The following is a 17,811-nucleotide window of genomic DNA, read 5'->3' as shown; positions in this document are numbered from 1 at the left end:
GGCAGGTGCTTCCCCACCCCCCGGTTTCCACCACCCCGTTACTGTTTGCAGAATGACCCCATCCCAAATTGCCCCAAAACGGCCTCTCCTGGAACACTCACAGACATAATTCGCTTTGCTGCTCCTTTAGAGAGACCGAACCCGCAGCTTGGTATCATGGCTGGAGTTAACAAGCACGTCAAAGCAGCGGGCTGGGTGAGAGAAAATGTACAACCAATGTATTTAATGAGAGAGAGGGGTTGTAAGTGAGTTCCAGTCTAGGGGATAAAGCTAGAATGGGTTACAAACAAACCCTAGCTCTTGGGTCACGAGGATCCCAGCCTGTGGTCAGAGATTGCATCATCACTGAAATGCAGCTGCTTCTGGGGAGGAGGAACAGCCCTCGAACAGCTCCCAGCATCCATGTATGGCAGCTTAGGGCTGGAAATTAAGATTCCCGAAGAACGGCCTAACCTGTGTGGGTTTTACAAAGCTCTGCATCGCATACACAGATTAGCCGGGAGGTTTGTCTTTTGTTGCAGGTACCAGTGTGGATGTTGGGATGGTTCTGAAACCAGCTGCGTGGAGGATCCAAAACAAAGGTGGCTTTGATGGTGCCGGAGCAGGGCACAGCTGCTCCAGTGAGGTGCACTTGGAGAGAGCAGGGCGGGAGAGAGCTTTCAAGTGACTGGGTGCTGCAAAGGACAAAAGAAATAGGAGTAGCCCCCCATGCAGTCCTGCTATACACTGCATATACTGCCATTGATCCCACAGGCACCCTCTGCCAAGGGGCTTTCCTTGCGATCCGTGGGAGCTGGTCAGGATCGGACCGAGGGCCAGTATTGTGCATGTATGTCTGCGTGTGGGTAGCAGGGAAAGGTGAGATGTCCCAGTCAGCAGCTGCTGCTGCTTTTGCTTGGAATATTTCAGTCTCTTCCCGAGAACCTGGAGAGAAGCAGATCACATGGAATCACGACTGAATCCTGCTTTCTGCCCTCCATGCGATGCCCCTGAAATCTGCTTGAGCTGATACAGCTCCCACCCTGCTGCAGCTCTGAAGGACACAAGGTTTGGAGCGGAGCAGGACGTGTCGAGTGATGTGCAACTGAGCAATGAAAACCTGCCAGTGGCTCTAGCTCTGGCCTATGACCCAGGGATGCTGACGGAAGTAGCTGCCTGTCATAAAAGAGGGCCAAGGGCAGCTTTGCATGGGATGGAGGGGTCCAGGTGTCAAAGAAGGAAGGGACCTAGAGGAGGCAGGTATTCCCCATCTAAGGCCAGTGGCCATTCCAACCTGGAAGCACTGCCAGGAGCTGTCTACATCAAGCATGTAGACAGCAGAACAGAGGCATTGCTGCAGCTGGCAGGGGAGTGAGGTGCTAATCCAGGGGCACAGCCCCCTTGTGAGTGGTACCCTCGTTCCCCTTGCCCTTGGAGCTGTTCAGCGTTCCAGCAGTGCGCAGCTGTGGGCTGAAGGAGGCAGGAGAAGTGACAACCACAGCAGGGAGAGGACTCGACGCAGCACACCTGCTCCAAGTGCCTGCTTTGCTGTGTGTGTGAAATGCCCCATACGCCCAGGCCTGTGCCCTCTTCCAGCTGTCCTGGCTGGCTGGCCCTTTAAGGACAACAGCATGCCAGGGCTAGGATGGAAATCTGCATTCTGCAGCTAAAGAGGGAGGAGCCTGTTTAAAACTGGCCAGCTGAGGCAGGGAGCTGAATAAACAAGGCTCTGCTGCTTAAGCTTTTTCCTTGTTCTCTAATATGCTGGGAACTATCTGGATTACGGCTCTGCCCAGTGGGGGCAGGGGGCAGACGTCCATGTGCCCGTCTCCATTGGCATTGCTAGGGCTGTAAATGGAGTTAGAAAAGGCTCCTCGGGGGGGCGGGGGGAGCAGACCTCAGCCATGGCTGTGCCAGCTCGGCTGGCAGGATGCGCACAGCCAGAGCCTGCCTTCCCAAGGTGCTGAGCACGCGTCGCTCCTGTTGATTTCAGCTGAGGTGCTGGGCCCCTCTGAGCATCGCCCCCATAGTGTATCGCAGAGGCTTGTCCGATCCCGCCGCAGTGCATGAACTGGCCCTTCACATCATCCCCCAGCTGGAGATGGAGGGGGACAGAGCCTGCCATGTGCTTTTCTATAGCTCCATGCTCAAAGCTGGGAGTAGCTCCTGGGGGTGGGGGGAGCCCTGTGTTAAGAGAGTCCATCCCTTATGAGTTGCAGGCCCCCAGGCTGCCTTAAGATGGGGGCCGGGCAACTGCCTCCGGCTCCTACCCCAGTGCTGCAGAGGCTGGGCTGCCTCGTCAGTTGCTGAGTCAGAGATACCCCCATTGCCCCTAAAAATCCTGTTGCTTGTGCCAGCTCTGTGTCCTGCTGACACGAGAGCACGGTGTTGGAAATGCAAACGGTCACGGCCTTGCTCTGGTTGTTAAAGCCAAAGGGAGACGGGTTTCCAGTCAAATGCATCTGTTACCACCCCACAAGAGCAGCACCGGTTGAGGGCTAGTGCCAGGAGCAACCTTGCAGAGGCCCCAGGGAGATGGAGGAGGCTGATTAGGTCTGAAATTCTCACATTCAATCTGTGATGCTCAGGCCTAGCCCTAGACCAAATGGCGCCCCAGGTGAGAAGCATCTTCTTTCCTACCACCCTCAGTTTGTTAAACTTTTGAATACTTTATTTTTTTATTGCATTTGTAGCCCCTTTCCTTGACTGACTGGCAACACCCCACCCCTGGTGTACCCATGAGGGCCTGGCTGACAACGTTCTAGGAGGTTCGAGGAAAATGTAGTTCTCAGAAAGTCTGGAAGGTTCTATGAGATTCTACAAAGGTCCAGAACATTCTAGGAGGTTCATGGAAAAATGAATCCACACCCAGAAGGCCGGGAACATTGTACTTCAAACATTCTATTTTCCCTTTTGTGGCTAACAACCCAAACAGCACCCTGAGCCAGGGGCCCCCCAAGCCTGCACCCCAGGTGGTCACCTGCCCCTAAATCCGGCCCTGGTAATGCTGGCTGGGCTCCCCACCCCACCAGTGTTGTCTAAGCTATAGCTTCCCAGCAAGATGGTCACCTGGAGCTGGGGGTTCGGCTGGAACAAGTAGGATCACAAATTCCGTTTCCAGGTGGGAAGCGGCCAGAGACTCGCCCACTCACTGTGCTGAGCCCAGTGGGCAAAATTTCCCTTTAAGCATGAATCTTGTTGCTGGAAATCTCTTCCTGGGAGAGGCAGCTTGCACCTAAATCAAAGCCATGTGCAACTGCTAACCGTGAAAGGGATACGGCCGGCTAGGCTAGAGGTGGCACTTGGAAGTGTGAGCTGGAGAGAAAGATTTTCATGATGTTCACCTGTCAGTGAAAACAGGCCACTAGCCAAGCTGCCTTCTGAGGCGTCAGCGCCCAGCCCCAAAAGCAGTGCTGAGCTGGTGCATGGGAAGGTGGAACTGGCCAGCCTGGGAGATGATGTGCCCCCAGTGCCACAGCATCGCTGGGGAAAGGCAACGAGAACGTTAGCGTTCTTTCTGTTCCAGTCATGCAAGGTGTATCTAACAATGGGAAGGACCATGCTGTGTCCCCCATTAAAGCCTGCCGCTTGAAAGCCAGACTACAGCCTGAAATGCCAGCTGGCGCTCAAACAGCCTCTGATCGTAGTGTGAGACAGAGGAAACAGGATAATGAGGAGTGAATTTTCATATTTCAAATGTTACTAAAAACATGTCCTAACGGAAAATGAAACCTCTTTAGTCCTCCTTCGTCTGCTTTTAATCTATAATCCATGCACTGGGCACGCTTCCCACCCAGTATGTGCTCTGCTTCCTTTCCATGAAGGCAGCATCCTTCACTGGTATTTATCTAGCTTTGAGGTGGAATAAATATTATAATGAATTTCTGATTTGTATTTTAAGGCACACTGTCAGCTAAAAACGCATGTACTGGGACTACACATTTTGTTATCTAAAACCACCTTAAGAACATAAGAACAGCCAGACTGGGTCAGACCAAAGGTCCATCCAGCCCAGGATCCTGTCTTCCAACTTTGGCCAATGCCAGGTGCCCCAGAGGGGATGAACAGAACAGGGAATCATCAAATGATCCGTCCCCTGTTGCCCATTCCCAGCTTCTGACACCTTGGATTGTTAGACGTAAACGAGTATCTAAAATCCAGGTTCCCCCGTCCTGCCATTATTTATTCTGTTAATGGTTCATCTTTCTCACCCTCTGCAGTTGGAAACGCTGTAAGTCAGTTTCGCTGTTACTTATAGGCCCTTTCAGTTCTGCTTAGCGGCTTTCACCTTCAGCTTCTCGCTGCTCAGTGTTTAGCTTTCACCCACTCCCGCGTGATGGCTTTTGTTTAAAATGTTCACGTTTTCTTTGTTAAAATGATGATTAACGTTAGAGTAGTGCCTGAGGGCCCCAGCCACGATCAGGGCCCTCTTGTGCCAGGTGCTGTACAGACAAACAGGCCCACATCCTCCAAGGGATTTAGGTTCCTACTATCCATTGAGCACGGGACATCAATGGCCGTTAGGATCCCAAATACCTGGTGGGTGGGGGCCCTGGGAGGAGACAGTCCTGCTCTCAAACAGGCTACAGTCTAAGCACACAAACCAGGGGAGGAAAAACAAGCGCAGAGACGGCATGGGACTTGCCTGAGGTCACTGGCAGAGCCGGCAATAGAATCCAGGGCTCCTGAATCCCAGTCTAGTGCTCTGCCCGCTGCACCACAATCTCTCCCTGTTGATTAAGACCTTTCTGTTGATGTCAGGGTTTATAAAAGCACAGGCCAAGTTTGATATGACCATGTCTGGAGCAGTGGTTCCCTCGTGGTATCCTTGAGGAAAGGCTTGATTGCCAGCAGAGCCCGGAGGATCTGGGAGCAGACATGCCATTTCTTCCATTCAGTGCCCCACAAATTATGGGTATGATGTAAATGATCTCCCCCATGTCTCGCTCACTCCGGACTCCCTCTCGGCTTGGCCTGGGTTGGGCCTCACTACAGTCAGTGTTGGTTTGGTTTAGACCTACAGGACCGGGAGGGAGCTGGCAGGGGAGCCACAAACATGCAGGAAGGTTTGGAACACACTTTAAAACAATAACTGGCTCAGTTCAGCGGGGAGAACGGATGCTTGCGGGAGACCAGTTACTGAGCCAAGTTACCCTGGCACAACCCCACTGACTTCAGCTTGGCGAGCAATGGCCTAAAGAGAACAGGGGCTGCTCACTCTGACTAAGCAGCGAGGGCACAAGAGATAGGAGGGGGTGAGACGGGTGCAAGCCCAATCCCGGTTAAATAGTAGGAAAAACATCCTGAGGGGACATCTCAGCACTGGCGCAGGGTGGTGTGGGGTGGGTGTTAGCAGAGAAAGCCCAGGGTTGGGGTTGGTTTGGGGCTATGAAATAACTCCACCCATGGGAGCAGGGGGGAGAAGAGGTCCAGCCAGGGTCTTTCCAACCCCATGGAGTGTAGTCTGTACATTTAATTTAACCCTGCACGCAGGATCTGGCCTCGGTGAGCAGCCAGCCCACAGTCTGAGCCCCTGACAATCATGGGATTGTCAGTTCAGAGGCCAGGCTGCCACCAGAACCAGGCAAGTTACCGAGCAGAATCCCTCTGTGTCCACAGACTGATTCACCCTGGGAAAGAGCATGTGAAAGAGAATTCCTCTCCGGCCTGCCCCTTCCATCCATCCTCCTCGCTCCTTCCCTTTGCCCCAGCCGCAGAGGGCATAACCGGTGGTGCTCTGTGCCCAGCAGGGATTTTTGCAGCACAGAGACAGGGCTGGCACCCCTCCGTAATTACTGCTCAGTTGTTTATCTAGCATTAGCTGAGCTGCTGGAGCGTTTGCTCTTGCTGAATAGCTGCTGCGAGGCTGTTTCTCTGCTGTATTTCAGGCGATGCCTGGGAAGCAGGGCGACGGCCAGGCCCTGCACCGGGCAACTCCCAGACCCAGCTGAGCCAGGTTTACGGAAGCTATGCGAGCCCAACTAATTGTAGCACCTACCAGCTGAGCCTGGGATGGTGGCACCTAGTGAGCGGAGCTCACTAAGGGTCCTACCAGCTCTGTCAAGGAAGTGGGGTCCCAGGCACCAGCTCACTGGTGCTCCTACCACAGTGGCCAAGGCTGGTGACACAGCTGAACCCAGCACGGTGCAGCTCCTACCAGACTGGCCTGGGAGAGGTGGCTCCCACCTCAGACCAGCTCTACTGGTGGAAGGCTCCATTTGGCCGATTTGTGCCTCAGGCTGGGGCTGTTTGAACGAGAGAGGGACAGGGCTACCCCGACTTCCTGCCCCCGCCTTAGCCGTTCACTGCTTGTGGGTGAATCGTGTCTCGACTGGGGGGTTATTCGTTGAGTCAGGCAAGTAAGGTGGTTGGTCTCCACCCTGATTGGCTGACTGGGACATTAGGAGGCTAACGATCAGCGACTCACGCACAATGCAGTTCTTGGTGCCAATCGTCATTATCTGAAAACTTGTGCAAACCTCGGCTTCACAAGCGTTTTTCCAAAGAGCTCACCCATGTACTTGTGATGGGAGCCGGGACGCCACGAACTGCAGTGACATGCTCGGTGCTTTTCCTCACAACTGTACCAGCAGCTCAGTCGTCTCCGCATGGGGCAGGAGACGCTGGCTCGCAGCAAGGCTAGCTGGAGTGTGTGTGGGAATTCCTCTAATCAGACGAGTCCATGACCGGAGAGGCACCAGGCTGCCTTCCTTGTTCCACACCAAGCTCTCCCCATCATCGGCCTCCGTCCCCGCCCCCCCCTTTACTTCCCTTCCATGCTGGTACTGTGATCCATCCGTGGGGATAATGCCGCATAGCAGGGATGACAGGCGAGATATGGACCCTGCCGAGTGGTGGGGGCTCTGCTATGCCGTGGTGAGGCGTGATGCTGGCAGTTCCCTTCAGCGTGGTGCTCAATGGGTGACACCAGGGCCCCACGAATCTCTGCAGTTCTGTTGTGATGAGGCACCTCAAGACTCATCACACGAATGCTGCCTCTTCGGAGAGCTGGAACAAGGTGAAGCTGTTAAGGAATCCCATGGTTCCTGGGCCAGCTCCAGCACCTGCACAGGATTGGGGCATGGAGGAGTCTTTTCTACGTCTAGGCGAAGCCAATTGCAATGTTGATCAAAGGCGACGCCCTGGTAAGGCATGGGCAGGTACTGATGAGACTTTGCTGCCGAAGGGCTAGTCAAGGAGTGGGCTTAGATGCAGGCAGGTCAGAGACGGGCTGGGAACGACTCTCCTCAGAGACAGCCCGGGTTTGAGGGGGAGGCTGAAAGCTCCTGGGAACAGTGCTGGTGATGGAGGAGAGCTGGGTTTAGAGATGTTCCAGGCGGAGGCATCTGCTGAGGACTGCACAGTGATGGCGCCAGGTGCCTGGCAGGTGAATCGGTGCCTGTGTAACTAACCCATTGGTCAGTGCGTGCTCCGTGCCCCACCCTGTGCCCGACCCACAGCGGGGGGTGAGTCTGTCCCGGCTCAAGCTGGAACACCTGGGCCTATCGCTCAAGCTGTAGAGAGGTGTGTTTTCAGTAGAGATCTCTGCGAACCCAGCAGAGCCACTCCACGCAAATGATCACGTTCAGAGCGAGTGGCCAGAGCATCGCCGAGGGCATGAGACTGAAGCATTGGAAGTGCCGGCGGGTGTTTCCTGACCAGGGTGGGGCCATGGATCCGCTTGCTTTCTAGCCACGCGGGGATTAATTTTGCCCAGATGTGCAGGGCAGGGTTGGGGAGCGAAGGCCCAGTCACACCCAGGGAAGAAGGGCAGCGAACGGGCAGTGACAGGACTGAGGTTTCGCTGTTTGGCTGATGGAGAACCATGTTGCTCTGGGTCCTCGATCCGCTGCCCTCTAGCGCCCCCGGGAGGAAGTTTTGCTGCCTGAGCGTATGCGTTGCCATTGCCAACCCTGCTGATGCGCAGTCAGTTGGTCATAGCGGTACCATCTGGAGTGGGGAGACCTATCCAGTCCCACTGCCAAATGGAGAGAGAGGACATCAGGACAGACCCTCTGTGCATGTTATGGGTGTCTCTCCTGTGCCCATCACTGCTGAATCTAGGTCCCTAGCAGGGATGGAGCTAACTAGACACAAGGGGCCTGAGAGGAGACGCTCAGGGTGAAGGAAGGATTTGTTACAACCTACAAGATGCCAGTGATTCCCTATGACAAGGTGATGACAGCCAGCACAGAGGACCCTCTGAAACTGATCATTGCTGATGAATTCCACATGGACCTCACTGTGGGCACACCCTGTCTGGGAACAGGAAGGCAGCTCCTGGGTCAGCAGAGCTCCATGAAGGAGCAACCAGAGATCCCACAGCCAATGGCGTAACGCTACGCTGCTGGATTAAAGGGCAGATTAGACATTGTTTTCATCCTGGAATCCAGGGGTTGCCAAGTGGGGGCGGGGGCGGGGAGGAGGCCCAGGAAGACATGCTCGGCTCCTGGCAAGAGACACGGTGCACTGGGGGGTAGACGGGCCAGCAGAGAGGGGGAACCTGTCTGGAAGGCTGTGCTGGGAGACCGTACTTGGGATACTGCCCAAAGGCACAGCCTGGCCAAGGGGCAGGCGTGGAGAAGGGCAGCAGCCAGGGAGGGAGGCTGCAGCACACCCAGGTAGCGTCCAGCTTCCTTGTCCTGCTTACAGAGGTGGTCGTCACTGTTTTAAACTCAGACTCACACCCGTGCTGCCCCCTCTGTGCGCTCCAGCCGAGGTTATAGGCACTGGGTCTGGACTCAGCCAAATACCTGCTGTAGTCCGAGGCCACTGCACTGCAGCCATTAGCCGCCTGCATTAAATACAGAATCTGTGACAAACAAAGTTCAACCGAACTTCTTTTCTGGACCATCTGCCTTGGAGGAGCCTTGGTTGATGGGGGCATTCTCTGGCAATTAGCCCCTTAGCTCAGCAGCCCCGGGGGCAAACACTCCGGAAGGGTCCCCAGCTACTGAGGCTCCTGCAAGGCAGATGGCCTGGAAAAGAAGTTTGGTTGAACTGTGTTTTGTTTCCACCCAGCTTTACGCACGTGGGGCGTTCATGTCATCACCCTGTTTACGCGGCTTCACTGGAGCATTAAGGCCTGGTACGTTAGTCAATCACGTTGAACAATAGGTTTCTCAGCATCTTGTTAGCCCATTATAGACTCAGACATTCCTGGCAGCGTTTTCTCATCTCCACACTTTTAATGTCTGACCCATTTAAAAAATAAAATGACATAAAGGCAGGCGGACTAATGTCCCTGGCCATCGTGGCTACGAAAGTGGAAAGTTAGAAAGTAATCAGGGCTTTATTTAAAGAAACGGAACCTGCTCACTTCTTCCACGTTATTAGCTGCCAAAGCCTGATGTGTTGTGGCTGCCAAGGCCAAAGGAAGGAGAGGGGAAGAGGAGACCGGACAGGGCACTTCAGAGCCTTGGCTTTGAAAGGGAAATATCTGAGCAAGTGTGGGGCTTGGGAAAGGGAGCCAGGGGCTAACCCCCAGTGCACATGCCTACTGCGGCTCTGCCAGTGCACAGCAGGGGCGGCCCACAGTAGCCCCACTGGGCCAGTAGTGGGCTCTCCACACACCACTCTGCCAGTGCTCCTCAGGCCTGGTCCATAGCCCCGGTCACCCCAGCACGGTGCTCTGCTGACTTTCCTCCAACCTGACCTGCAGCCCCCTGACCTGCCCGTCATATTCCACCCCTGTGCCCCCAGCTCTGCCCATGCCCCTCCATCCTGACCTGCAGCCCCCTGCCTGCCCCATAGCATTGCAACCCTGTGCCCCCCAGCTCTGCCCATGCCCCTCCATCCTGACCTGCAGCCCCCTGCCTGCCCCATAGCATTCCACCCCTGTGCCCCCCAGCTCTGCCCATGCCCCTCCATCCTGACCTGCAGCCCCCTGCCTGCCCCATAGCATTCCACCCCTGTGCTCCTCACACTCAGAGATCTGCTGATGTCCCTCAATCCTCAATAAAAACACAACACCCAGTACAGACCATGGGGAGGAAGGGCTACTGGAGAAGAACCTTGTTAATGGGGAGCAGAGCTTTTCCAGTACCTGTAGTGCTCTCACCCCCACGCCGCCCCTGTCTTTGAGGCTAATCCGGACACAACTGCGTCAGAGCCTGTGCTGATTTGGTCATGTGGACAAATGAAGCCCCTAATAAGCACCAGAGAAAAAGAGGAGTTGTTTAAGTCACAGGCCAGCGTTGGCACAAGCACAAATGGCTAGAAACTGGCCATCAACACGTTTAGGCTTGAACTTAGGTGAAGGTTTCTGATCATCAGAGGAGTGAAGTTCTGGAACACCGTCCAAGGGGAGCAGTGGGGGGAAAATCCTAACTGGCTTCAAGACTGAGCTCGATACGTTTATGGAGGGGACGGGGCGTTGGGACTGCTTACAATGGCACGAGGCCCATCCGTGACTGCTGTTAGCAAATATCTCCAAAGGCCAGAGACGGGACCCTAGATGGGGAGGGTTTTGAGTTACTACAGAGAATTCGTTCCCAGGTGTCTGACTGGTGGGTCTCACCCACACGCTCAGGGTGGAACTGGTTGCCCTATTTGGGATGGAGAAGGAATTTTCCCCCAGGTGAGATTGGCAGAGACCTTGGGGGGTTTTCACCTTCTTCTGCAGCATGGGGCACGGGTCACTTGCTGGTTTGAACTAGTGTAAATGGTGGATTCTCTGTTTTTAAATGAAGATTTGAGGATGTCAGTAACTCAGACAGAGGTCAGGGGTCTATTACAGGAGTGGGTGGGTGAGGTTCTGTGGCCTGCGATGGGCTGGAGGTCAGACAAGAGGATCACGATGGGCCCTTCTGGCCTTAAAGTCCCTGAGTCTGTCCCTGCGGTCGGCCCCCTGCACCTGTGCTGCCATGGGCAGCAGAACCAGGAGGAGCCAGGATTGTTCTGTAGGGTCTTCCCCAGGCTCATCCTGAAACATCCTAGGTGAGGAGACTGCTCCCCCACTCTGGGGACCCTGCCCGGCAGCCAAGGGGCACCTCCCCCGGCAGGCACTGCCCGGTAGCCGAGGGGCACCCCCCCGGCAGGCACTGCCCGGTAGCCGAGGGGCACCCCCCCGGCAGGCACTGCCCGGTAGCCGAGGGGCAACCCCCCCCGGCAGGCACTGCCCGGCAGCCGAGGGCCCCCCCCTGGCAGGCACTGCCCGGTAGCCGAGGGGCACCCCCCCCCGGCAGGCACTGCCCGGTAGCCGAGGGGCACCCCCCCCGGCAGGCACTGCCCGGCAGCCGAGGGGCACCCCCCGGCAGGCACTGCCCGGCAGCCGAGGGGCACCCCCCGGCAGGCACTGCCCGGTAGCCGAGGGGCACCCCCCGGCAGGCACTGCCCGGCAGCCGAGGGGCACCCCCCGGCAGGCACTGCCCGGCAGCCGAGGGGCACCCCCCGGCAGGCACTGCCCGGCAGCCGAGGGGCACCCCCCGGCAGGCACTGCCTGGCAGCCGAGGGGCACCCCCCCCCCCGGCAGGCAGCCAGACACTGCTCCTTGAGTAGCAGCAGCAGCAGCGCTGGGGCCCCCTCCGGGGGCCCAGCCAGGGGCCGGGGCTGCAGGAACCTACAAGGAACAGCCAGTCCCTGCCCCCCAATGTATCCACACCCCGTTTCCTCGGCTCACCCTAGTCCATAACCCCTCCCCCCACACGACAGACCCGCCCCTGTCACCAGCCCTCAGCCAGCCGCGGGGATCCAGGTGCCCTGCCAGGGATCGGTCCGTGTCCGTGCGCCCCAGGGGTGCCCGGGGAGGGGACTCGCCGGCGGAGCGCGCCCCGGCTCTGGGCCGGGCAGCTCTGCCCTGCCCGGGGGCTGGTCCCGGCCTCCCCGCCCCCTGCCCGGCGCGCCGGGGAGGGGGGAGCCGAGCAGCCCCTGCACCGGGGCTTCCCAGGCGGCCGCCGCGGCTGCCCGGCTTGGCAGGGAGGAGCCGCCTTCCGGAGGCACCGGGAGCCAGTGAGCGGCGCGCTAGCGGCGGCGGCCAGCCCCAGCCCCAGCCCCAGCCATGGAGGAGCCGGCGCGGCGCAGGGGGGCAGGAGCCCTACAAAGGCGGCGGCGCCGCTAGCGGGGACCAGCCGCGCCCCCCGCCCCTGCTGCCCGGGCTGCGGCCCGGCGCTCCCCCCCCCCGCCGCCGGGGGCTCCTGCAGCGGATGCATCGCGGGCGCCGGCCCCCGTGCGCCCCCCGGCTCGCCCCTCGCCGCGCTCGGGCTCTGCGGCTCCAGGGCGTGTGAGCCGCCGCGGCCCCTCCCGGAGCAGGCTCGGGGCCCCGCGCCCCGGCCGGAGGATGCTCGGCCTCTGAGGGCGGCCCGCTGCCCGCCGCGCCCGGCCGCTCGCCATGGGCAAGGACCAGGAGCTGATGCAGGCGGTGAAGGCGGAGGACGTGGGCACGGTGCAGAAGCTGCTGCAGCGGCCCAAGCCCGGCAAAGCCAGTGAGTGGCCCCGGGGCTCGGGGCGGGGGATTGGGTTGGAGGGGCGGGGGCTGTGCACCTTCCAGGGGAGCCCAGCGCGCAGGGGGCGGGGAGAACCTCTCTCCCCGATCGGGCTGGGCCGGGGAGCAGCCCCTGGGCTCGGGTGGCCCCTGGAGTCTATAAAGGCTCGTTGGGATTTGCCCCTCAATGTGCAGCGGGAGGGGGAGCCCGGGGGTTTCTGTGCCCTGCTGCTTCCTGCCTGGGTACCCAGCTGAGCTGGCAAGCGGGAGCTGTCAGGCTGGGGGTGTGCGTGTGTGTGCAGAGAGGGGAAAGCAGGCGCTCAGCTCTCCATCCTGCTGGGATGGGGGGGAGGGTGTGTGGTGCTCCTTGCAACAGTGATTAAATCCCAGAGGCGCCCTCTCCCTCCGCTGCTGCATGTTTGCTGATGGTCAGAAACCTCTGCCAGTGCAGCAGCGTGGCTCTGGGTTGGATACACTCTGGCCTTTTCCCAAGCCACTCGCCTGCCTTCCACACCCAGGATGGCAGGATCCTTTATTTGATTGCAATTGGCTTTTGGAGCGGCTGGGCTTGGGGACTCCTGCCCTGCAGGCTCTCAGCTGAGAAACCCAGCCCCGAGTGGCCCTGCGGCTGGGTTTTGCCCAAACATGGACACGGGCATTGCAAAGAGCCTGGGAGCGGTGCTTAGAACTGGAGCCAAGTGAACAGGATATGTACCGTGGAAAATAATTCAGTGCTGCTCGCCCAGTCACCCCCCTCCCCAGCTAGCCTCTGCCTCGTGTACACACCCCCACCAGCACGTCAGGCTTGCATCTAGCGGGGGGGAACGTGATGGAGCAGGAGACGAGGGTGTTTCTTTCATGCTTTAAACCCCCAAGCAAGACCCCAGGTTCAAGCTGTAGTGCAGCCCAGTCCAGCAGAGCAATGGGGCGGCTCAGATGTTTCAGGCAGTGATGGTATCAATAATGGAACAGCCTTGGTTTAGTGTTGGAGCTGAGTTAATGGAGGGCAGGGAGAGTTTGAAGTGAAAAGGGGAAGAATGAACCTTGTGCCTTTCAGCAAAGGAGCAGCTCTTCAGGATGGGGCTGATTGCAATAGGCTCCAGGCCAAGCAGGGCCCAGTGTTTGGGGAACCTCTGAATTTGGGTTAGTGTTCATGCAAGTGAGGGATGCAGCACTGGCTGGAGCCAGGCGGGTGCTGGGTGGCCGTCGCCCTACACCAGTCCTGACCACAACAACCTGTTCTAGTCCATGGCGCAGAGCTCTGGCAATGCACCTCAGGCCCGAGCTGCAACCCCGCTGATTCTTCTTAATCCTGACATCCCCATCCCTCACTATAGCTTTGCCAGTCCTGACTTGCTGCTCCAGTCCTGGCGCCCCAGCTCTGCCAAGGCACCTCAATCCTGATCTGTGGTTTGCCCCGTCTAATCCAGTCCGGCCCCTCGTGAGCAGCAGCTGTTTATGCCATAGCTCTGTGGTGCAAACACCCCCAGGGAGTTAAGCTGAGCCTCCCATCCCCCCATTTGACTTGTGACCAAAGAAAACCCTCTTTTGATTGTTTCCCGAGATGGAGCTGCAGGTGGGTGGAGAGTCTGGAATGCTGGGTGCCTTTCCAAGTTGGGTACCTGGGGCCAGGTTTTCAGAGGTGCAGATTCTCTATTGCTCCCATGGTTTTCAGTGCGAGCTCCGTGCAGGTGAAAACCAGGCCCCTGGTGCTTGCTGAATGAACATGTCCTTATTTTATGAGGAACAAGGCCTCTCTAGTGGAGTGGGGTGAGCATCAGGTTTGCATTCGGCTTTAGCTCCCTGAACCAGCAGGTTCAAATCCCAACAGGTTCAGCTTGGAACTTCACTCGCAGCAGCTAACTATGTGTGGGTCTTTCAGAAGCCTGAAATGATTAAAAAAAACCCTCTCCCCCCCGCCAGGTTCTGCCTGCTCTTCAGGGCATTTCAGTTCCTGAAGTCATGGTTTGCCTCAGTCCCTTGGCCAACACGCTCCCTTCCCCACAGTTTTGCTGTGTGCTGGTCTGGCTGTGGTGCACAAATGACTGCATTTCTGGGGCGTTGCCTCTTTGCATTTGTGAAGCACATTGGGGATCCTTTGGGATGAAAGGTGATGTAGAAATGTCTCCTAGTGTTAGCCGTAGTGACTCTGATGTCTCAGCCATAATGAACACTGCTTGGCAAATGCTTTGAACCTTGAAAATGCTCAGAAAACCTTTCTTACCGTGATAGACTCAAAGAGCTCAATGCTTTAATTTAAAAAAAGAGACGGTTACGGGGTGACTTGAGCACAGTCTGTAAGTACCTACATTGGGAACAAATATTTAATACTGGGCTCCTCAGTCTAGCAGAGGAAAGTATAACACGGGCCAATGGCTGGAAGTTGAAGCTAGACAGATTCAGACTGGAAATACCGCATACATTTTGTGAATTCTTCATCACTGACAATTTTTAAATCAAGGGTGGATGATTTTCTAAAAGCTCTGCCCCAGGAATTCTTGTGGGGACGTTCTCTGGCCTATCCTATAACAGGAGGTCAGACTGGAGGATCACAGTGGTCCCGTCTGACCTTGGAATCCAGAATCTAAACAGGGGCTTGTCACCAGTCTCCACTGAATGGGACATGCCCTGGTGCCTGTCAGTGTTGGGGGTGGAGTCGCATGGCAGGGTGCGGTTCTGCTGGTCAGGGGACGCTTGGCTGGGCAGACTAAGCCATTGAACGGACAGAATCCATTCTGAACTTCACCCGGTCACACGTCTGATGAACACTTGACGCACTTTGAACTTGCGCTGAGGTGTCAGCCCACAGGTCAAACGGCTTTGGTTTAGATTAAGCGATGGAATAAATGACTTTATGGAGCCTGGACTGTGGAGGAGAATTTGGCCCTGGTGCATGTTACACTATGAACCTCTGCAGCTCATTCTGTCCCAGCACCATCGACTGTATTCAACACCATGTACAGTGCAGCTGTTTCTTCCCTGAACTAAACTAGCTACCAGCAATCTCCATATAGGTGTAGTTATGAAGTACTCAACCCTTACTGGTTCCTTCTCTGCCTCTTAATGGCAGAGAGCAGTTATCTTCTGTAAGGGCACTCCTGGCTGCCCCTTGCTTATCAAGTGCACAGAGTAACTCTCCTCAGTTTGGTGGTTCTTTTTAATGCGTGTGTAGCCTAACGATAACACCTGTTTAAACAATATAAGAGTGGCAATGTGTTCTCACTGCTCCCTGAATCCATCTCCTCTGGGATTGTTAACTGGATCACTGAACTGACTGGAGCTGTTACTCAGTAAGAGGGTGTTGCTGGGGTTCCTCTTTGGTGTCATTAAATGTGTCCCCCAGGGGCTTTTTTGGACATAATATTACTCACCTCATTCCCTAGCAGGGGCGAGGGCCCAGGCGTGTTAACCTGGGTCCTGAAGGGTTAAATAGATACTCTCAGGTCCGTCTTGGTGCCCAAATTTAGACGGGTTGTTACAGAATCCAAGTCCAGCAGGAATGTTTGGGGATTGTTTGAAATTCCAGTGGATAGCGCGGTGTTCACAAATCGACCCTCCTGATGTAGTGTGTGTGGTCCAGACATTGCAGAATTGATTGGAAACAAGAGTGAAACTAACCAGCCTGGTTTTGTTGCCCCGCCTGGGAAAACTGCGGAAAGTAAATAAATGAGACACAGAATGAAAAGTACATTTGATTTTTTTTTAGAACAGTTTTGTTGTGATCATCTGTGAGGTGGCGAGGGAGGTGGAAGAGGCAATCGTGTGTTTTTCAATATGCTTTCTCGCCTGAAAGGGTCTCTTGAAGTAGGAGCTGCCAAGACATGTGCCTGTGTTTGTTTACTATACTGTATAAACTCACAGGATTTTGAAATTGTTCTGCCAAAATCTCAGCCTGAAGGGACGCTCTGATTTGTGGCGTAGTGGTAAGAGTGAAATAGTTTTGACCGAGCCAGTAGCAGAGATGGGCATTTGTTCTTGTTTGGTTGCAGATGGTACCCTCCTGCGCTGCGGGGGAAGGTTTGGCTTCACAACGCTCTTTGATGGGGGATAAGGGGTCTCAACAGAAGGAGACTGTAATAAATGTGAGACGTTACAGCCGTGTCTCATGTCAAATACTCTACAGCTCCCGTCACTCTAGGGGTCAAGCAAGATGGATCTGTTCCTATGGCAGTGTTTGATTTGGTTCCCTCTTCGACCTGCACTAACTCTGTGTGGACTGCATAGAACCCCCAGCATATGCTGTTAGCTCCTAAAGTCTTTGCCCTTCTCTCTGTGCTGCTCTCCGGGTAGTTGATTGTGGCCAGCGGTCACCCGCAGATGCGCTGGAGCAGGAATAGCTTTTCCATTATGGGATCTCCTGATTTTTAGCACTGCAGACTGCTTGTGCAGCAGGCTGGCTCGGTAGAGCGAGCCACTCTGGAAATCGAGGCTCGAGACGCTTTTCAGGGAAACACATACGCAGGTTGCAGATTTACTGTAAGCCACTAACATGCAGCTAGTATTCAGCAGAGCCGGAGTGCAGGAAATTGATTCCCATTTCAGATGCTGAGATTTCATGTGCTTTGCACAAGCAACAGGCATAGAGGGACAGATCCTAAAGCCCCTGGTAATGGTCAGAGGCTTTTTGGGCTTTCCTCGTGAAAGCTGGGTGTGCGGAATGAGCCGGTGCTGGGACATGTATGATTGTTCCTGTGTCATATCTCGTTAGCGGCACTGAGACAGGGTGAGTTGGCTCTGCCATGCAACTGGCAAACAGAGAACTAACCCCTGCCTCAGGTCTGGGGTGGAAGATACCAGGGTAATGAGGCATTGCTCCTCCTTGAGGCATCAGGAAGCCCTGGCCTTCTGTTAAACACATGGGCAAATGAGTGCAGGGAGCAGCTAAGCCAGGAGGCAGAGCCTCACGCCAGGTTACACGATGCTGTGGTGGTAGCACTTAGTGACACAGACCACGACCCCGTTGTGGTAGGTGCTGTAAAACACAGAACGAAAAAGAGAGTCTCTCCCCATTGTACTCAGGTTCTTCTATTGCACCCATCACTGTGGTATACTAGAACCATGGGGCTAGAAGGGACCACGAGAGTCATCTAGTCTCACCCCCTGCCAAGATGCAGGATTTGTTGGGTCTAAACCACCCAAGACAGATGGCTCCAGCCTCCTTTGGAAAACCTCCAGTGAAGGAGCTTCCACGACCTCCCGAAGCGTCTGTTCCATAGGCCGACTGTTCTTACAGTTAGGGAGTTTTTCCTGAGATTTAATCTAAATCTGCCGTGCTGTAGTTTGAACCCATCGCCTCTTGTCCTGCCCTCCGTGGCAAGAGAGAACAACTTTTCACCATCCTTTTTATGGCAGCCTTTCAGGTATCTGAAGACCGCTCTCATATCCCCGCTTAATCTGCTCTTTTCCAAACT

At 55.9% G+C, this 17,811-nt stretch overlaps 1 protein-coding gene across 3 annotated transcripts in view; it reads left to right on the top strand.

Annotated features, from left to right (window-relative positions):
• The first annotated feature begins 12,159 nt into the window (after nt 1–12,159).
• The window catches only part of CASKIN1 (CASK interacting protein 1), a 154,588-nt gene continuing 148,936 nt past the window's right edge, over nt 12,160–17,811 (top strand). For all 3 annotated transcript variants that reach the window (XM_044979425.1, XM_044979424.1, XM_044979423.1), the window contains exon 1: nt 12,160–12,401. In XM_044979425.1, the coding sequence (XP_044835360.1) occupies nt 12,308–12,401 (94 nt within the window). In that variant the 5' untranslated portion in view covers nt 12,160–12,307. The remainder of the gene's footprint in view (nt 12,402–17,811) is intronic.

This window comes from Mauremys mutica, chromosome 11, assembly GCF_020497125.1.
Source record: "Mauremys mutica isolate MM-2020 ecotype Southern chromosome 11, ASM2049712v1, whole genome shotgun sequence".
Classification (NCBI taxonomy): Eukaryota; Metazoa; Chordata; order Testudines; family Geoemydidae; genus Mauremys; species Mauremys mutica.
Note: the sequence above shows the minus strand (reverse complement) of the source record. Positions and strands in the feature narration are given on the sequence as shown.